The 21,514-nt window shown below is 40.5% G+C and overlaps 4 protein-coding genes across 5 annotated transcripts; all 4 read right to left on the bottom strand.

Moving 5' to 3' along the window:
• Window positions 1–1,284, bottom strand: LOC113726258 (actin-depolymerizing factor 5). Its single transcript, XM_027249869.2, has 3 exons — window positions 1,137–1,284; window positions 633–892; window positions 1–358 (listed from the first exon to the last, which is right to left on the bottom strand). The coding sequence occupies exons 1-3, from the start codon at window positions 1,155–1,157 to the stop codon at window positions 208–210; spliced, it is 432 nt and encodes a 143-aa protein (XP_027105670.1). The 5' UTR covers window positions 1,158–1,284; the 3' UTR covers window positions 1–207.
• Window positions 1,285–5,890: 4,606 nt separating this feature from the next.
• LOC140035517 (uncharacterized) lies at window positions 5,891–6,526 on the bottom strand. Its single transcript, XM_072076775.1, has one exon. It carries the CDS (start codon window positions 6,524–6,526, stop codon window positions 5,891–5,893), a length of 636 nt encoding a protein of 211 aa, XP_071932876.1.
• Window positions 6,527–10,269: 3,743 nt separating this feature from the next.
• On the bottom strand, window positions 10,270–14,809 carry LOC113726259 (uncharacterized). The gene is made up of 3 exons (XM_027249870.2): window positions 13,475–14,809; window positions 11,462–11,807; window positions 10,270–10,677 (listed from the first exon to the last, which is right to left on the bottom strand). The coding sequence occupies exons 1-3, from the start codon at window positions 14,542–14,544 to the stop codon at window positions 10,414–10,416; spliced, it is 1,680 nt and encodes a 559-aa protein (XP_027105671.1). The 5' UTR covers window positions 14,545–14,809; the 3' UTR covers window positions 10,270–10,413.
• A 547-nt stretch (window positions 14,810–15,356) lies between these two features.
• Window positions 15,357–20,173, bottom strand: LOC113726260 (peptidyl-prolyl cis-trans isomerase CYP21-1). Of its 2 annotated transcripts, XM_027249871.2 has the most exons (8): window positions 19,711–20,173; window positions 18,861–18,939; window positions 17,380–17,412; window positions 17,253–17,300; window positions 17,092–17,115; window positions 16,794–16,976; window positions 16,587–16,662; window positions 15,357–15,676 (listed from the first exon to the last, which is right to left on the bottom strand). In XM_027249871.2, exons 1-8 carry the CDS (start codon window positions 19,807–19,809, stop codon window positions 15,487–15,489), a joined length of 732 nt encoding a protein of 243 aa, XP_027105672.1. In that variant the 5' UTR covers window positions 19,810–20,173; the 3' UTR covers window positions 15,357–15,486. The 2 variants fall into 2 exon arrangements, with proteins under 2 accessions (XP_027105672.1, XP_027105673.1); XM_027249872.2 differs by lacking the exon at window positions 17,380–17,412.
• Between the last annotated feature and the right edge of the window lie 1,341 nt (window positions 20,174–21,514).

Genomic DNA, 21,514 nt, shown 5'->3' on the forward strand with positions numbered 1-21,514 from the left:
TGAAAAAGCAAATTATCACCGGATAATGTTATTAATTAGTACAAGATTAGCGCTAGGAGTAAGGTTACAATTATCACCAGATCCACTTGGAAAAAGAACAGACAAAAGGCCTCTCAGGTGGGCGGATGGAGTCATTAGGTAAAGTAAGATGCCAAAACACATGACTTTGACACGTCTTTAATTATTCAGTTGTTCATCTTTAATGATTCATTTGACTCTATCCTGAATGACGTCCATCCCCATCTCGGTCGGATCCGTTGCCTGAACTTCGTAGTGGATCCCATCCAGCACTCTCCTCAGTCCATCTTTTGAAGTTGCGTACAGCATTTTTGCTCTAATTCTTGATTCCTCCGGAGACCTGATCGAGATCATCAACGTACTTGCAACACATCAACTCAATATAACAGACAATAATGATCTGTCTAATTAATTAGTAATAAACACAAAAGATTACTTCTGCATAGTTGGCCCATAGATTTGTTGAATTCGCTCTAGTCTCTAGCGATATTGACAAAAGGGGAATAAATGTATGCATAAAGATTGGTATCAGGGGGGGAACCACTGATCAGAGATAAAAGAAGCAGAAGAAAATCAGTTACTAGAATGATAAGCAGGTGGGAGTAGTGGCGGACCATGCGATGAAGAAAATCTTGCTCTTCCGGCAATTGTCGACGGTGACAAAGTCGAAATCAAAGACTGCATAACGGCAGTCGTCTTTGGGCAGGGAGGCAGCAAGTTGTTCGTAGCCTTCACCAGGTCCACCCACCTTGTCCACCGTCACCAACCTAGAACCTTCATCGATCTTGAACACTATGAATCTGTGCACCTTCTTCCACTTCATCTCCATGAACGAGTTCTTGCATTCCTCCGTTACCCACATCCCTGTTGTAGCCTATCATGCACGCATATAATATGTTCAACAAGACAAACACGATGTTGCACGCTAATAAATAATTGGGCCTGTGTCTCCTATACATGCTTGATCTGCAGCTTGCCTCAATATATGTGCATATGTGTACATGTAAGCCCGGCCAAATTAAAACACAAATTACTAAAGAAGATGAATTATGCAGAGAAAACGATGATCAGTGTGCAATAATTGAATGAACGATAGAGAAGGTAATTTGAGGGTGCACCATTTTGAAGGCCATCGCCATCTTGTTTGTGGTTGCAAAGTTGAGAGAAGCTGCAGGCGGTCAATTTTGTCAGCTAAGCAAGCGAATTGATTTAACATCCAAGTGTGGATCGAATAAATGGACCATAGGGGTTTATATACAAACTTTACTACCTAAAAAGCCATTCAGATTTATGGTATATTACAAAGGTGTCCTCATGAGATGAGATCTATTTCTTGGCTTCTGTACTCTGTGCTCTGTAGTCCTGGGGGTGGATCTGAATGACGGAAATGACCCTCCAAGGGAGCTCTGGTTGCCTTGGAAAATGTTGCCTGGTTGACCAAATGGAGGAGTTGATGTTCTCTAGGCTATCGGCCTCAAAGAATGTTTTTTCACACGAGGCGGGGGCCTTTGTGAATTAAGCATAGTTAAATACTAGTACTACTAAGTACTAACTAAATGGATCAAGGTTATATAATTCTGTATTGCCCTTGGTTTATATATTTGCCAATGTTTGATCTTCTTCTTAGCTATATAAAGTCATTGATGAGTTTCCTGTAAAAAAACCCTCTGCTTTCTGCGCATCCATCCTTGAACTCATCCATTCGATCCCATCTTCTTTCCAGTTCCACTGGACCACGCCATGGCCATTGACATTATTGCTAAAGTTGATGGCTTTTTTGCTAGTTGTCAGCGACTCACCAACTTGGGTATAGTTTAGGTGTTTGATATCTGCTCCTGTGTTTGTGTATTGAAAATCTTCACCTGTTCATCAGATTACCCAATATGTATTTTCGTAAAAATTTCCGGTCATCTCCATCGACAACCAGATTGTAACAGTAATTTCTGACCGGAAATCAAATGGTACATATGCGAAACGATACATATCCATTCTCATGCTTGAACCTAAAAAATCTTGCTCATGAATCAGAATTTTATTATACAAAAATGCGTTATAGACCGCGCTCAATCAGAGAGAAGAGAATACAGTGCAAACATGTGGTCTCTAGGAAGCGGGCCTCATCACCGACGGTACACCTACATGCCCCCGCATTTCCCTCACTTTGAGTTCCTCAACTCGAAAAGAACCTTGGCGTGGAAGCAAAGGTGAAGAGTCCATTCGTCCCCCATCGACATCGATTGGCAATAACAACTACTGTAGCGATAACATGTGGTACGTATACAAATTCTGTGGAAAGCGGAGCGGTGAAATTTCTTGCTTTAAAGTAATTGAGTCAATGTCTCACCGATAGAGCTTGAGCTTCCTTTGCCAGTTTTTTTTTTTTCTTTTTTTTTTCTTTTTTGGGTATCTTTATGATTGAGATCTACGATCTATCTATCACTTTGGTGAGTTGGTCCCTAATTTTTTCTAAACTAACTAATCCCTAAGCACCTTTAGGCATCCCATAAAATGTTTCTAGGAATTTGGCAGATAAGAAGAGCGCAGCATTATCCTGATCGTGTTCACATCGAAATAGCAGTATAGCAAATGCATGTAAGCGGGATATGATTGCAAGAGACATTCCACGAGCACCACAGAAACAGAGAGAATGGAGAAAAACAACAGAGAGCTTACAAACACTAACGTCTAACAATGTCTATCAGAGCAAGTGAACAGATAGATGATGGAGAGTTGGACATGGGAACGTGGCTCTTTCCTGCGGCTGGCCCCTATTCATTCCATCAAAAGAAACATAATAATATAACATCTCCAAACTTAACTGGATTTGCAGTCCAACGATTTCATTATGAGCTGATTTGATAGATGAGGCAACTTGTATGACTATGATTTTTTTTTTTCAAAGAATAAGAAAACAGTACAAAAATAAGATAAAAGAGGAAGGAAGTTAAATGAATTCGAGGTAATTGATCTTTGATACCAATGGTTAAAAACGACTTCCTTGCACCTTAAATGATCATTATGAGTCAAAATGTTCAGTAATTTGTGAAATCACAAATTCGATGGTTCCGGGATTCTTGAATAAAAATGAAATAAAATCCCACTTTCTCGTGGCCAAAGATAGGGCAGCCAGGTTATGGATATAGTTGATTTATTTTCTTACCTGCTTCGTCCCAAACATGTCATGAATCTTTTGTCGATTCTCAGCCTCTTCCTCGTGGAAGTACCCAAATTCGATGGTGCTGCATAGTTCTCAACTCAGGTGGATGTGCCACAGCATGTGTTGTGAATTGATTTTGGCTCAAAATTCTCCTCGCTCGATTTTCCAACATTTCCGACATATGTTGCTAAATTTGTGATTTGCATGTTGGGATGTGTCACGAGGTGTTTACTTCCCTTAGCAAATCACACACGTAATGGCACTGGTAAGCCACGCTACCAGTCAACCTACAAACTTACTTGCACACAAGTATTCAATAACGTAGAACATTTAGACAAAATAAGAGGAACACACGTACAAATTACAGCCAGCACGGCTAACCTTGCATTTCACAATAACGATTACAATGAATTTTTACAAACACCTGGCGTGCAGAACTTCTAAGGATGATTCTCACTATTTGAGACTCTTTCCCCTTTAGTCTCTGTCTAATCCATTATTTATAGGCACATTTACGGGGGACAAGAGACTCAACCGCTGATCTTATCTGAACATCCACAAAATTAGAAATCCGCTAAGAACGAAGCTGAGTTGGCTGGTAACCGCCAACAACTCCCAACAATGGTCAACAACTGCCCAACATTCCTTTTTGGAGTGCACGGCAACGGCCGCACACTTTTGCGCGCCCAGCTTTCCCGCCATCGTCAACGTTTCGCGTCCAATCTTGCCCAACACTTAGCAACTTAGGCACCGTGGTTCCTAACACTTGAAACTACCCGAAACAACCTACCGAGCCATAGTCATTCCGTGATCTTAGCCCCTAGCCCTTGGTCTTGATTTGACTTAGTCACAGTTATCCCTCTATATATATGTCTTAAGGCATCCCTTTTTTCCCAATTAATTTAGAAACATCTGATGCCTCTAAAACTTTCTCCAACTCATACTTAGGCTAGGAAAATATCATCTAACACTGATCCACTTGTTCCCAACAAGCTTCACCTTCGGCCTTCCCACCTAAGCCATGGCTGGCACAACTTGGTCACGGGCCCGCGTGTTCCGTCTGGACTGCGCCCTAAGGGGCTAACAAACCACCTCTACCTGAAGAGGTTGACGACCTCGTCAACTTGGCTTGCTTCCGCATGTTCCTCAGGTACTCAGCAATTTTATTTTCGAACTGCCACAAGGTCACGTCCCGTTCCCAAGTAGCGTCCAGCTTGGTCTCCCCCTTCCACTGGACTAGATAATCTGTCCGTCTATTCTTTTTGCTCTGCCCCATGGTTCTGTGATCCAGCATTGCCTCCACATCTTTCTGGAATTGCTTGCGGATCACCGGCGGAGTACGTTTTGCTTGCCTCCGTCCTTCATCCATCTCATCCTGGTTGAAGGATTTTAGGAAACTCACATGGAAGGTCGCGTGGATCTTGAGTCTGTCGAGCAGTTTTAACCGATAGGCTACATGACCCACCTTCTTGATCATTTCGAACGGTCCATCGTACTTCGGAATAAACCCACGATGGACTGTCTTGCTGCTTACTTTCTTCCAAATCTGGGGAGTCAGTTTCAGCATCACTTGATCTCCCACCGGGAATTCCAAGTCCGGGTCTATGTTGGTCCGCAAACTTCTTCATGCATTGTTTCTCCACTGGCAAGCTATCCCTCACTTCGTCCACCAGTTCGTGCTTAGCACGAGCAAACCGGTGTACTGCTGGGCAACGACTCCTGCCTTGAAGTGCAATTTCATGAGCAGTCAGAGGTTGTTGTCCATTTATCAATTCGAACGGACTCAGTTTCGTTGCTGATGACTTGTGCAAATTGTAGCAAAATTGCGCGGCATCCAGCAATTTCATCCAATTCTTCAGACTTGCCGTCACGTAATGGTTTAGGTATTCCTCCAACAAGGCATTGATCCTCTCCATTTATCCGTCGGTCTGAGGATGGGCGGCAATAGAGAACTTAAATTCGGAACCACCCAACAGTCCGAACAACACGATCCAGAATCTCCCCGTAAATCTGGTATCCTTATCACTTATGATGTTTTCGGGTAAATTGAAGTATTTCAAACATTTCTGAAAAACAACTCAGCGACAACATCAGCCGGGCACGCCTTCGGCGCACCAATAAAGATAGCATACTTAGAAAATCTATCTACAATTATGAAAACAGAAGCCATACCATCGACCTTAGGAAATCCCGAAATGAACTCCATTGAGACCGATTGCCATGGTCAATCAGGGATTGGCAAAGGTTGCAACAAACCTGACTCCTTTTTCCTTTCCACATTATCTTGTTGGCACACAAGACACGTTCTCACGTATGCTTCGATATCTTCTTCCATCTTTGGCCAGTAGAAGCTCCGCGACAACAAGACCCGTATTCGTTCCACTCCGGGATGACCAGTTCAAGGAGTGTCATGGGTCTCTCTCAGCACCTGTCGCCTAAGTTCCCCTCCTGCTGGGACATAAGCTCTACTACTCTTGGCAAAGAGTAAGTCGTCTTCAAGCCAGTAATGACGAATTTTGCCCTCACAGACTTGAGTCATTTGAACTTGTCGATATCCTGATCTCAAGTCAATTTTGGTGTAGAATCATGCCCTCGCCAGACTGTCGAACAAGGCACAATAATCCATGTAAAATCTCCATGTTTCGTTTGCTTTCTTTCGGAATAATGCTGGAGCACTGGAGCACTCAATGGTCTCAGCGCTTGGCTATCTAACAGTTAGTTCAGTTGGCACCGCAACTCCGCCAACTCCATCGAGGACATACGATAAGGAGCTTGGGCAAGGGGTTGGGCCCCTGAAACCAACTCAATTCTGTGCTCCACAGCATGTCTAGGAGGCAGCCGTTTCGACAACTCCGCAGGCATGAGGTCTACGAATTCCTCCAACACATGAGCCACGCCATCGGGCACTTCCTGGTACATGTCAGGTTTCATTTCGACTAACGCGGCAATGTACATCACTTCGCCATGCCTAAGGCTGGACTCAATTTGTACCGCCAACACCAAATTCTTTCGTTGGTTGCTCTTTTGTTTTGGCAACCTTACTACAGCAATAAAGCCTGGATTTTGGTCGTCATCCACTATAACACCGTCCAAGTGCGGAATTGGGTAGATCCTGTTGGCAACCATGAAGTTCTTGCCAAGGATCAAGTCAAAGTCGTCCATTTGACTGGCCATGAGGCTGCACCATCCCTTCCACGGCCCCAACTCCAATTCTACCGTTGCTACGCCCAACACTGGCTTGATTTCAGAGTTGACAGCCTTCAACTTGAAACCGAAGTCTTTTAACTTCAATCCGAACCGATTCACCACGCATTCCGTCATACAACTGTGCGATGCTCCAGTATCCACCATCGCCAGTATCTGGTTACCATTCAACGTAACTGATAGGGCATAATTTGTTGTTAATTTTATGGTTAATTTCCCTCTTTGTTCTTGCCAAATATTATTTTAATTGTTGAAATGTACTTATATTTGATATTTGGCCCTAATTACAGGAAGTGGAGCAAACAAGTGCTAAAAAGGAGACTTTATTGAGAAAAACACTCCACATGGGAAGTTCTAAAAGGAAATACAAGCCGGGCTCCACAGGATGCTACAAAAAGGGATTTCCTATCTTTATGCTGAAAAGGGTGGACTTGTACTAGGAGTCTTACGGGTAAAGAGGAAACTAAAAACAAGAACTTTGGCAAAGCTCCAATTCTTTGGCACTTGGACTCTCAATTCAGTGGGGACCACTAGAGATAGCATTAGATTTTCTTTTGGCTTTAAAAGAAGACAAACGTACGGGAGGTTTTCTTATCAATAGTTTTAGCTTAGTTTTTAGCATAATTTAATTTTATTCTTTCTTAGTTCCTTTGATGGCCTGGACCTCAATAAAATTACTTGGAGATTTTTTCATGAGGCGTGGCTAAATTTCTCATTTAATCGAAGGTCAATTTGAGGATTCGGTCCCGAACATCTGTGAGATCTAATTATTTTACTTATTTCCTTTATTTATTGGTATTTGTACGTTTCCTGATTTAATTGCCTATGCTTGTTATGTTATTTGAATGTCAAGGGCCCGATATTCGAATTAATCTAATAATCTACTGTCAAATTAATTGATTGAATCCGTAATTGTTCAATTGATTAATACCAGTGGCGACTAGCGTGATTGGTTTCATGTTAGGGAAACGTATGATCTAACTTAAACAAACCCTCGTAGCGTGTTTGTTGGTTAGGATTGAATTTTTCTAATTATTAATGCAAACGAGTAATTCAATCCTATGGTCGTACTTAGGATTATTTCTTGGTTAGGGAAATAGTTAACGGTCGTACCTTAACTATCGAGAAATTAAGGAAAAGCTGGTTGTTCATCGCGTGTATGACAACTATAACTAATCTATTAATGAGTAATTGAATTATCTTTGCATCGATGATTAGTTGCATGGACCGTGTCTGAAAAGTTGTAACTTTGGCTAGAGTCATATTGGTTATTGATTAATTTCTATTTATTTCTATTAGTTGTTTTATTAGTTAGTTAATTAGTTATTTTATATTCTCCAAAAACCTCCCATACTTCGGACTCTAAAAGAAATAAATTATCCCCAATCCCTGTGGATTCGACACTGCTTATCACTATCTACAGAAATTATATTTTGTTTGAGCAGATATTTATTATTGCACAGGTTCGGCACCTGTCAGTAACTTGCACATACATCAAACTATTGTAAGTAGTGCGACCATTATTACCTGTGATGGGGTTCACGAACTGCATGGGGTTGACCCGTGCATCCTACATCTCGAACTGGTCACCATCATCTTCTACTATTAAGGCACTAACATTCTGATCCTTTTTTTTGTTGGGATAATTGCGGGCTAAGTGTGGTCCTTCGCAGTTAAAGCAGCCATCCTTCTTCAGATTTGATGCTTGCTTTTCTTTAGAAGAAGAAGCACCGCCGGTTTCGGTCGTAGACATCGACTACTTCTTTTTCTTCTTCTTCACGAACGGTCCACCTTTCAGATCCTTGCCCTTCTCCTTCTTCTTGTCATTGGATCCCATGGACGTGAAGTCTATCAACTTCCCTGTCGCAACGAGTGCTTGAGACACGGTCTGAACATTCTGTCTTCGCAACTCCATCTGCACCCATGGCTGCAGTTCACGGATGAAGGTGTAGAGTCTGTCTTCCTCAGACATCTCCTTCACATCCAACATCAGGGTCTGGAACTCAGCAACGTACTCGTGTACGCTCTTACTCTGTTTCAAGTTTCACAATGCGTCCCGAACTTTTCACGAAACATTCGTGGGAAGGAATTGCTTATTTAATTCCTCCTTCAGTACATCCCAAGTCTCAATCTTGGGTCTGATGGAGTCTGATTGCACCACTCTCCATCACAGCTTTGCATCACCGCTAAGGTACATTGATGCAATGCACACTTTCTCCCCTTCTGGAACGTTAACAGCCTTGAAGTACTGTTTGACATCCCACAAGAAATTTTCCAGATCCTTCGAACTCCTATTCCCCTAGTACGGTTTCGGCTCTGGGACTTTCACTTTCCCCTTCGAAGATTTTTGAACAGTCTGTGTGTTAGAAGAGCCAACTGCCTTCTTCAACATATCGATCTCGAATTGTAAAGCCACGATCTCTGTATGGGACGAAGCCACTTCGTTCCTCGGCGCCACAACATCCCCAACGGAAGAAACCGTCTGCCTGATTTCCTCCATCTGCGTTGTTAAGGTGTTGATCGTCTCTCGAATCTGCAACAGAACTTCCATGACGTTGAAGCCCTCAGGAACGTCTCCTAGACGCTGCATCAAGTTCTCGAAGGCAAGTTCCTGATGTTGCAACCGCTCTTGGACAGTATTCCCGTGTCCAACCATCATTACCTTCAAAAGAGACACAACAAAAGCACGGTCTAATGGATCAGAGCCGTGCTCTGATACCACGTTATTACGAGGTGTTTATTTCTCTTAGCAAATCACATACGTAATGGTACTAGTAAGCCACGCTACCAGTCAGCCTACAAACTCACTTGCACACAAGTATTCAACAACGTAGAACACTTACGCAAAATAAAAGGAACACACGCACAAGTTACAGCCAACACGGCCAACCTTGCATTTCACAACAACGATTACAAGGAATTTCTACAAACACCTTGCGTGCAAAACTTCTAAGAGTGATTCTCACTATTTGAGACTCTCTCCCTTTTAGTTTCTGTCTAACCCGTTATTTATAGACACATTTACGATTGACAAGAGACCCAACCGCTGGTCTTATATGAACGTCCACAAAGTTAGGAACCCACTAAGAACGAGACTGAGTTGGCTGGTAACCGCCAGCAACTGCCAGTAACGGTCAGCAACTGCCCAACATTCCTTTTTGGCGCACGGCAACGGCCGCACACTTCTGCGCGCCCAGCTTTTCCGCCATCGTCAACGTTTCGTGTTCAATCTTGCCCAACACTTAGCAACTTAGGCACCGTGATTCCTAACACTTGGAACTATCCGAAACAACCCACCGAGTCATAGTCATTCCGTGGCCTTAGCTCCTAACCCTTGGTTTTGACTTGATTTAGTCACAGTTATCCCTCTATATATATATATATATATGTCTTAAAGAAAAACTTACAACTATTAGTAGAAGCATCCCTTTTTCCCCAACTAATTTAGAGACATCTGATGCCTCTACAACTTTTCCCAACCCATACTTAGGTTAGGAAAACATCATCCAACACTGATCCACTTGTTTTCAACAAACTTCACCTTCGGCCTTCCCACCTAGATCATGACTGGTCGAACTTGACAATGACCGCACGCGTTTCGTCTGGACTGTGCCCTGAGGGGCTAACAGGATGTCAATAAAGTTTCTAATTTCGTCGCCTTTTGCCATGATGATCCCCAAGGCCAAGCAGAAGCTAATGAAGGGCTCGGTAGAAATACGATAGTTTGACAAGTATGAAGCTAGCTAACATCAGTAATTAATTCCGTGGCCTAAAATGAATCAAACCACCATGCAATGTTAAACACCGAGTTTGCACGTTGGCAGGTCTGCTTTCAAGAGGTGCAATGTCGCCGCTGATACCTCAGAGATACAGAACAAGAGCCTGATAACTTCTTCAAGAAAGCCTTGTTTTCTTATTGAATCTACCTCTGTTGAAAAGAGTCAAATGAACTAACAAACACATATGCACAATCTTCCGCCACGCACTTAAACATCCAAATACAAAATTAATACAGACACAAGAAAACGTAAACTCTATACAACCATTGGTGTTCTAGCACTAAACGCTGATCTCTGGCTCCTACTTATTGGGAGGTGAACATAAACTTCATGAACCTCTTGTTTACAAACATCATCCTTGTCCCTATCAATGGCATAGCACACATATACGGTGTCAATCACATTATCCAGCACATTCACAAAGAAGCCCAGCACCACCAAGAGCAGTAGCCATGCCATAGCAGCAACGAAGTATGCCTCCACACCAAGATGCCCAACAGCTCTTACTATAAGACAGACCTGCATGAGGAAGACAGGAGTACAGCGTGTGAGAATAAACAGAAACACATTTACTCTATAATACATATTTTAATATCTATAGCAAATATAACATCCTGCAGAATTGATCCTCCACGTAGCTAATCTTGAATGCCCACAGTTAAATAGACTTGAATGCCAATACCAACATGTCAAAGCATAATGTGAATAAAAGAAAAAGCAAAACGTCTCTCCCTCTCTCTCTCTCTCTCTCTCTCCCTCTCCCTCTCCCAACACACACACACACATACACATGCAAGCACAAATACACATGCAGAGACACATTTTGGTGCAGGTTTCGCAACGGGAAAGGTCCAGAGAGGATGCTTCAGCAAAGTTCTACCCGCAATTTAACCAAAAACCTCATTTATCCCATCTCTTGTGATAAGCAACTTCATCTGGTTGTTTTCAAACTTAATATTTGATGTAGCCTGACTCAATAATGAGCAGAATCTCACGAGTTTCAATTTTAGCTTGCAGCCAAAATAGGACAAAGTCTTCCTGGAAGCAATATCTAGCCATGGATGGTAAATTGATTAGGCACGTGTCACAGGCAAATAAGTCATATGATACTCATTATGTTTATCTTTATAAAACTAATCTTTTAAGATTCGGTGGTTCAGCCATCCAACAACTAAGTTTAGATTATCTCACCAACATGCAGTGTGCACAAATAATTACTTGTTATGCCGAGTTCAGTCAGAAAAAATTCAAGTCTATATTTTCTTCAAATGGAAAATTGACAAGGGACAAATAGTGAACTCACCACTATAGCATATAGTACTGAAAGAACAAAAATTATTCCTGCCAGAACACGAGTGGAGACAGTCTCCACAAAAGCGGCTGAGAGAAGATTGCGCTTCAACAGTTCATAGGTCATCCTTGCAGAGGTGCAGTAAGCTTCACCAGTTATAGCTGCAAAGTTTATAGTGAACTTATTAAGAAAGTCAAATGCTGCCATTAGGGCATTCACACAGCACCGTAGGATTAGGTTCACAATTCCAGAAGCATCTTCATTCCTTGCATTGTCAACCATTGCTCGCACAAAGCGAACAACACCGACAAGCAATCCAGATAAACATACCGTGCCCGAGGAGGGTCCAAATGCATTTCTGCACGTTTTCCAAAGAAAAATGAGACATTGGACAAATCAAATGGAGAAGATCGCATAAAATAAACGCATGTAAACAGTTTTACATGCAATTTGCCTGACAGTCCATATGTTAAATTAAATTTCTAAGCCATTAGCACAATAAAGCATTAAAACACCAAAGATGTACATCAATTTCAGCCCTCCATAAGTTCAAAAATAATTATCCTTCCTCTTCTCCCTTCAGGTGTTCTGCTTATACAAGAAAATGATGGCAGTGCAACTCCATTGCTAACAAAAGGTTTGTTCATATATTTTAACAACAATAGATGAATTATCTTCAGTAGTAATACACTTAATACTAGTGCACTTTTTCAAGTTGTTTTATCAGTATGATATCCCTTCAAAAGTAAAAACATGTATTTGAGTTCTGACAACTAAATTTTGGATAAACTGTTGTGTAATAAGACAAAAGGATCAAAAGTCATTTTGGAGTCCCCTGAAATTTTGGAAGAAAAATTACTCGTGTGACAAAAGGAAACATTAAATTGTAATATATTGAATCAGGTCATATCGCCAAGATTTTGAAAACTTGTAAATTACGATACCTGAATCTTGCTAAGCAATCATTGGCCAAGAAATTTTGAAGCTTTTCAAGAAAGTGTTAATTTTGTTTGCAACAGCTGAGCAGAAAATACATGCAACTACTTACATTTGGAGTAGTAGTACCACAAGAAGTCATTTCATCCTACAAAGGTTAGAGCATCTTCTCAATTACATTCTTCAAACTGCTTTTGGAGTTCCTAAACCCTTCCCCCCCCCCCTCCCCAAAAAAAAACAAAAAACAAAAAACAAAAAGGTGATTGGAGTTCCAAGACCAGTGCCTACAAATGCTAAGGAAGATTTGGAGATCCTTCTAGTCTTTCATCGAAGAATCCTGGAATTGTGTATAAACTATGCTGACTTCTTCGAGGATTACTATCAAAACTAAGTACACTAATAAGGATGTAATCACCATATATAGCCATTTTAACAGATATTGGAAGTACTAAACAGCAAGTAAAATTCATCTAAGTGCAACTAATTTAAGATACAGCTGTTTTTATGATTTCAAACCTAAATGCTAAATGAGTGCACAAGCACAAGCAGTAAAAAATGAATGCATTTAAAAAACAAGACATGAAAAGATACTCAAGTCCCCTATCTGTTGCAAGATCATCTTTAAGCTATATACCTGATTGAGTAGAAACACAATTGTCTTACTAAATTGTCATCCAGCATAACTTAAATAGGATTTTTCTATTGTGTGCCGTACGGGCATGGCATAAAATGTAGGCCAACTACTTTTTGTCTGAAAAAACTTCCTAAGCAAATGTATACGCAACTTAATTCTAAAGAGGTATTCAAATATTTCCTTTATCCTACCATTTGTATAAAAATTCAAACTTTGGGTTCTACTAAACCACAATCCAAGGCAGTAACAACGACTCACCTTCAAACCATAGAATCATGACAGTGCAAATAATCAATAGATTACCAAAATGACTAACAAGAATCCAAACATTTTACCAAGCTTTCTCAACCAACTCAAAATTCATTCAGAACTTGAATTCTTAGGGGAGGTTAAAAGAGAGAGAGAGAGAGAGAGAGAGAGAGAGAGAGTATAAAAGAGCAGGCCCAGAAAGTAACCTCAAGGCGCTTCTTAAACTTTTCTTGGGCCTATCATAATCCTTGGAGAAGTACCATTGAGCTATAGTCCCACTAATGACATAAACTTGAGCTTCAATCATTGCTGTAGCAGACCAAAGCATTGTCAAAATGGCCAAGGCATAATAAGCGGGTACCCAACCGTCCTGTTTCCAAACACAATAGTATTCACCATTCTTTTCCTTGGGCACAATCTTCCCATTGAATCTAGCAAAAACCAAGAACACGACAATGGGTGCATAATATAAAAATAACCCCAAAGTCAATCCTGGGAGCACCCCAAACAACCCCAGATTCTGCCATAGCCCATTTGCAGCCACCCCAATTATGTTAATGGTCAACTCAATCCGATGCCAATTGACTACAAAAATCCAGATTACCACCCCAATTATCAGCAATATGAAAACAAAAATCAAAATTCGGTAGGCTAAAGGAAGAGCCTCGCTACATCTAGAGCTGACATGGCAAGCAACAAACCAGTAGATATCCAGAAACACAGGAACTATCACAAAGAAAGGAAGTGATATGTACACTAGCTGCTTGGTGTAATGCTTGAGCAACAAAAGTACAAACAAAACAAAGGGCACGCTCAAAATTAAGGTGATGACAAGGGTCCATATCAAGCTCTTCAAAACACTCGATTTTAAAGCGTTAATCGAAATTGGGCTGCTAAAAAAGGAGGGCTGTGTAACTTCGAGAATGGCGCAAGTGGAGGAGGTGGAATTGTAGAAAAAAGAGGAGACTTGGGAGTGGTGGGGGTTCCTGTGGACGGAGGCAAAGATGCCGAAAGCGAAGGTGGCGAGGATGAGGAGAGAGAAGAGGAGGAGGAAGGGCCAGTCTTTGAAGGGACGGGGGCCGTAATTGTAGGAGATCTGGAGGAGCTGGGAGTGGTCATCGCTGGGTTGGGAGGTGGTGGGGCGGAGGGTCGCGGGTACGGGTGATGCGGGGTGGTCTAGAGGAGGAGGATAAGGCTTGGAGAGGAGAGGTTGGGTGGGAGTGGGGTCTTGGAGAGAGGAAGAGAGTTTGTTGGGGTCTTCTTTGCTGCTGTCCATGGCATCAGAAGATGACTTGGGAGCAGAGGTATCTGGTGGGGGTTGGTGAGGGAGGAGCAGGAGGAGATGCAGACGGATTTGGCGGTGGAGTATTGGCTAATTCTTTCCAGCTGAGTTGGGTTGAGCTCAGCTGACAGCAGCCGAGATGAGTTGAGTTGAGTTGAGTTGGGGGCTGGAGAAGATAATCTTAATCTGAATGGTCGATGGGTACATCAGATTTTTGACAATTACCACCACTCACCCTCGTTATTAGTGGTATATCTCTTCACACTCTGAAGAATTAATTAGGCCTAATAATTAGTAGCATTATTACTTAAAGGTAGCAGCCCCCCTTTTACCAAAGATGATTATTGTGATTCTGATCCAGAGTGCCACCCCGCCATAGATAATAAAACTTGTGTCTTCACCTCCAGACAGCACTTGCCTTTCCATGAATTTCTGTTTTCTTCGTGGACAAGCAAGGGAGATTTCAACACTGCATTTTATATCTGTTTTTCAGGAAAAGGACTTAGAAGCTCTCAAGTTTCTTGACTTCAGAAGAGTTATTTGTTAGCAGTAATACGCTTGTAGTATTGCTTTTGAAAAATGTTTCTTCATGCAAATAAATAGATAGATATTAAAAAATTAAGTCCACATGGTTAAGTACCTGATATGTTCCCAGCAGAACCTTCAAAATAGGGAACATCCAGTAATCATGGCTTGATATAATAATAAGTAATAATAATAATAATAAACTTTAAAATAAAGAACAAATTAATGTGGATCGTTTACTATTTGAGTCCAGAGAAACCAACTAAAATTGCTCCCAGGAAGAAACAAAAGCTGTTGTATTATAAAGTTGGCAGTATAGTCTAATGAACATGATACAAAACAGTAAAACTGGCTGTAAAACAATCTAAGCCGAATTTGTCAGTTTTACGATCCAAAACTTCCTGCCGGTTGTCATCCCGACATACTAGTGGCTGCATTGCTGTTGTCCTCATCCCACCGGCTCTTAGGTATCTCTCCAGAATCCACAATAATTACTTTCTTCCTGGGATTCCCACTGTAGGTGCCTGCTCCACCCTCTATCGCAAAAACAGTGTCCATGCCTTCAATAACTTTTCCAAAAGCAACGTGCTCTCCGTCCAACCTGCAAAATTTTCGCGCCAAAGAATTCCAGTTATATCCACAAGGCAGCATGCCCTTTTTTTTTTCCTTTTTAATGATCACGTGTATATATATATATATATCCATCTAATTTTTTTTTTCAGACTTTTGAAGTGAGTCAATTAAACCTAATCCCAGATTTAACCCCAAAAACCGGCAACTCTTGAGGCAAACCTGGGGACTTGACTACCCAACCCCGAAGAAACGATATGAGACTACGGGAAAGTTAGTAGGACAGCCTCTACTAGGCCTTAAAGAAGAACCCACTACCCCCGATACCTCCCCTGCGTTTTTGTCTTTTTTTTTTCAGATTTTTGAAGTTAGTTAATTAAACCTAATCTCAGATATAACCTCGAAAGCCGGCAACTCTTGAGGCAAACCTGGAGACTTATATCCATCTAATTAGGAGTTGAAAATTAATTCAAGTCTCTGACTTAAATTGCATTCTTTTCAAGCCATTGAAAAAATTTCTAACACAGAGTTCAGTTTCCAGAACTTCCTCAACGTTAAACCTCCTCTTCCTCTACTTACCACCATCATTTATTAACCAATATCCAACTGCTGTCATGAGAATCCTTTTGCATCTTGAACCATTTCTAAGTGGCCAATGCACCAATACCACCAAAACCAGGCAGTCCCAGAGAGACCATTTCTTTTCCAGTATTTTTGTTTAGGAAGATCAGAACAAATTAGTGAAGTAGAGAAGCCAATGCATCTTTCCAAATCATAGTCATCTCTCACAGGCTAAATGAGGCCATATTGTAACCAATTCTGGCGAAAGCTCTTAAACTGAACACTATCGGAGCTCACATTCCGAGGTGAAATAAGAACCTGAATGTTAGGAGCCATATAGTAAGTTTTACCATAGACATAAGACCGCAGCAAATGCTTACCAGTACGTCTTGACTGTGGTGATAAAGAATTGTGATCCATTGGAATCAGGTCCTGAATTCGCCATCGAAACAATACCTGCACATATGAAACTCATAATAATTACAGAAAAGGAAAACTGAAATGGGGCAAACACTTTTCCCTTCAACAAATAATCCCATAAAGAGACTAACAAGTAATATTGTACCAAGAAAGATAATAACAGAAACCTGCATGTGAATGTTTTATCTTGAAATTTTCATCAGGAAAGGTTCTTCCGTAAATAGATGCATTTCCCCTCCCATTACCATAGATAATATCTCCGCCTTGAATCATAAATCCAGGTATAATACGATGAAATGGTGTTCCCTTATAACGGAGAGCTTTTCCTTTGGCAGCCTTGCCGATTTTCCCTGGTTCAAGTAAAGTAAGGTCTTTGCTTAAAAAAAAGTCAATAAAGGCATGCTTCTAACTTTGTTCCAATAGTTTGATGAGAACAAAAGTAAACAACAACAAACCATGAAATACCTGTGCACAAAGCCCTGAAATTTTCTGCAAAGAATAAAAGGGATAACATGAGGGATTTTGGGAAAGACAAGTAGAAAGGTAAGAAGAATAACAGTAGGCGCTATGCATTAGAGTGTTGTCTCAATAAAATTTAAGGAGGGTGCAGGAAGATGTGAGCATACTTGCTGTTTTTGGTACAACTTGGCCATACAATCCAATGACAATTCTTCCTGTAGATAAACAAGAATTAGCTGTGGTAATTGATGAAATTGGACAAAAAACATAGGTAGTAAATATATCTACTTCGACCTGTGTTCATCATGGATGAATATACTTTTTCTCCTTGACAAACATTGTTGCATAACAATTCATCATTTCCCGCAAATCCATCCAATAAAATTTTAGACACCTTCAAGTTTCACAAAGAAGGCAAGAGCACAAATGCATGTGCAAGCACAAGAGATAAATAACTTCACAGAATCTTCAGGTTATGACTAATTCTCAGGAAACAACTTTTCTGTGCTTACTGAATATCCAAACACATCTTTCCAAATACTGAGGGGTCCATATGGATTAGGTGTTTTTCAAAAACTTTACTATAGCATTATATCTTAAAAACTTTACCATACAATTGTATCTTGGGGTATTTTTTATTATTCCCCCATTCTCTCCTCCCTCACTCCTCTCTCCCTCCCTCCTCCCACCACCACCGGACCTCCTGCCTCCTACCTCCCCCATCCATCCCCCACCTCCCATTCCCCCCCCCTCTTTTATTTTTCCTCATTCCTCTCCTCCCTCACTCCTCACTTCCACTCTCCTGCCTCTCCCACCACCTTACCTTTCCCCTCTCCCTGCACCCCCACCCTCCCTTCCCCTCCAGATATGGTTGCGCAACCAAATTTAGAAGGGGAGGGAGCACGGAGGTGCTGAGGGAGTGGGGAAGCCAGAGGGGGAGAGGAAGTGCAGCAGCAGAAAAACATAGGGGAGGAAGAGGAGGTGCCAGGAAAGTGTATGGGAGGTGGAGGAGGGGGGAAGTGGATGTGGTGAGGGAAAGAGGGGAGGAAGAGGGAAGGGGTGACGGGAGGTGGGTGGAGATGCAGGGTGGTGGTAGGTGAAGAAAGGAAGGGCTGGTGGTTTTTTTTTTTTTTTCTTTTTGTGTTTTTTAGGGTGTGTTACTATAGCATATTGTATTTGAAAAAAAACAGCCAATCCACACAGAACCCAGTTATCTCACATAATACTCAAGGGAAAATGACTTTTTTCATGCCAAAAAATTGCATAAAAATCAGGTCCTACAGGTGGAATGAGAAAGTATAATGTCCTGTCAAGAACATTGTTTCGAAAACCGGACTGGACTAGCTGGCTTGACCAGTCGAACCCCATGCCTCCGGTCCAGTTCAATGGTTAACCCGTAAATTCAAACTTAAACCATTCAAACTCAATCAAGAACAGGTTAGACTGGTAAAAACCAAGATCCAAAAAGTACCAAGGGAATGTAGCTACAACAAAAGTGCCAAAGCAACAATTTCATGATATGCAGTCTAGGACAATGTTACTACTTTTCCCATATAGGAGAATGTAGGTGCCTGAAGGTACTATGTGCAACATAAAGGTTTCCGAGTAACAGGGGAGTCATATCATACAACATTGCAAAAGATACGTGGAATATCAAATAATACAAAGGAGTCTAAAAGGAAAAGAAAAATAGAACACTATTAACAAGACGGACTATGAAGCCCAGCAATACACACCGAAAAAATCCACCAAAGGAAGGCATAAAGAACACATACCCACGTGTTGTTTATCTATGTCAACATCCAAAAAGACTCTGTGAGTAATTTCATGCACCTCTTCCACCTTCTCTTCTTCCTGCCAATTTATTGAAGGATGATTACGCAATGAAATAAAGCTAATAATAAAAAAAGCTTAGGCCTTGCGCCCTGTAGGTCGCAATACAATCTTCAAAGATCAGAAATTGAAGTATCTTTTATTAGCCCCTTAGAAGTCTGGATGAAATTTTAATTATCAAATCAAGATCGGATACATCATAAATGTGGTTCAAAGGATTCAGACGGTCTACTGGTACGCTCAACTTTTCAGCGATTATATCTTAATTACTGATGTTATAAAGCATACCTATATGCATATAAATCGATGTTCATAGGTGATTCTTGTTCCAGTCCACAAGGAAGTTATCTGGGAAAGCTTGTTTACATCTTTTGCTAACTAAGTGTACCAGTGCTACAGTTATTAATTATCTCTACTCTTATGCTAAGGAAAAGACTTTAGAGAAACAAATCAAGTTTGTCAAATAAATCCTTTAGCAGTACTGGAAACCACAAACATCAATTCACTTACCTCTAAAGCTCTTTGCCTCACTCATTTAGAACACTCTAACAAGACACATCCTTAAGTGGAGAAACCTATCTTTAACAATTCTAGAAAAAAACGAGATTGCCAGTGAATTATGCAATAGTCGCGGACTCTTGTTCTACTTAAGCAAAAATGGGGGGCAGAGTAATTTCTCTAGTCAACATCAAGTTCACAGCAGAACGACAATCAGATCTTTAAATAACATAGCGGATAATTGAATGAAAGAATAAAATCAAAAGTGGAAAAGAAAAAGGAGGGAGGAAGTACCTGTTGAGGGAAGGAGAAAGCGAAAAAGATGAGAACTAAAGCCACAACCAAGATCAGAAGACTCCTGGGCTGCAATAAGAATGAGATCTCCCTTCCCATCTCCTCTACCTTCACAATTTGGCATCTATTTCACATATTTTCCCCACCCGGCTAACAGCAAACCACAATTTCAATAAATTCCGCCTAAAAGTAAATGACAAAAAAGGAAGAACAAATTCTGTCGCTCGAGTAGAGAGAGATAAAGGGCAGAAATCGCAGCTAAAAAACCCGAATTAAATGTTTGTTTGATGAACTGACAACCAATCAATACTCAACCACTACGCTCGGGGTGTCAGTAAATTGCTCCTTTTTCCCATCAATTCTTAGAGGAAGATAAGCTTGGTTGCTTGCTCTGCTAATTTAATTCGTCTTTACCATTTGTCTCTTAATGCAACCTTTTTTTTTTTTTTTTTGGGCTGGGGGAGGGGGGGGGGGGGTTTGAGGGAAAAGGAAAATACCTTTGGCCTATATCTGGAACTTTGTGAGTTTTAATTAAGAAATTCTAAATCAGAGGAAAAAAAACCGTAAAGAAAAAGGTAAAATATCTCCTTCTTTCGTCTTTTTTGACATTTTCAAAGGACAATATCTCGTTATAAACAAAACAAAATAAATAGGCATCAAATTTTTTGAAGGAGTAAAAAAGTTGGTAAATTAATTAAAATTTATAGTACCAATTGTTCATGCCGCAGAAATCCTCGTATGAAATTCATAGACATTAAATGCTGTGGTTGTGCCTATATATTTCTGCATCAGGTTTTGCACCGTCTCCGTTTTGACCTGCCATCCTCATATCAGTTGAAGTCATCGAAATTTGAGACAAAATTTTGAGAACCAAGTGGACCGAGGAGGTAAATACCCAAAAAATGAGCCAGGCACATACCCAATGTTTGTTGTACTTTTTATATTTTATTTAGTGTACAATTATATTACTACATTATTGTATGCATAAATAAAATATTTATCTTATATTCAGTACAATACTATAATATAATTGTATATTACAAATCTAAATATATATATAATTTTATATTACAAATCTAAATATATATATATATATATATAATAACTACACCAAATTGCATAAATCACGTACAAACCCAATCTCATATATACCATTGTAAGCTACAAAAGGCATTGGGACTTTGGGAATAAAAAGCAAATTTTTTTTTAATAAATAAATCCATTGGGTTACCTTATAGAAAATGGTTGATTTTTTTTTTTTTTTTTTGTTGTCAACACAATAGATTCTATTTTATAAAAAATTGATAATAGAGGACTTTTTTTTTTTTTTTTGTAAATGATGATAGTGGACTTAAATGTCGGGCTAAGAACTTTTTTTTTTTTTTTTTTTTTTGAAGGAGTACTAAGAACTTCATCGATTCGGGTCGGTTTATCCGTTAACTTTCGTGCTTAGTCTAATCAAGTGTGTATGTTTCTTTCAGTGTCCGGAAAAAAAAATTCACCTATACTTAATTTAATACTCTATTTATTGGTTGATTTGGGTATTGGGCATAGGCAAAATTTAATACGCGTCAGTCATGATACGCGTACTTTGCTAGTGTGTACTGCAAAAGTCATGCTCCATTTGCGTTTGGGCCGTAAATGCCAGCCGAACACCGCTCCCAAATGGAGAATTCAATATCACATCTCACCCACTTTGATGCCTTGGATTGGGTTGGGAAATGGGGGAGCAAAGCAAACTCTGGGCTTAGAAGAGGTTTACTGAACTGAGAGTTAGTGACAGACCCAAAATCAGTATCATCAG

Source organism: Coffea arabica, chromosome 2c, assembly GCF_036785885.1.
Source record: "Coffea arabica cultivar ET-39 chromosome 2c, Coffea Arabica ET-39 HiFi, whole genome shotgun sequence".
In the NCBI taxonomy this organism is placed as follows: Eukaryota; Viridiplantae; Streptophyta; class Magnoliopsida; order Gentianales; family Rubiaceae; genus Coffea; species Coffea arabica.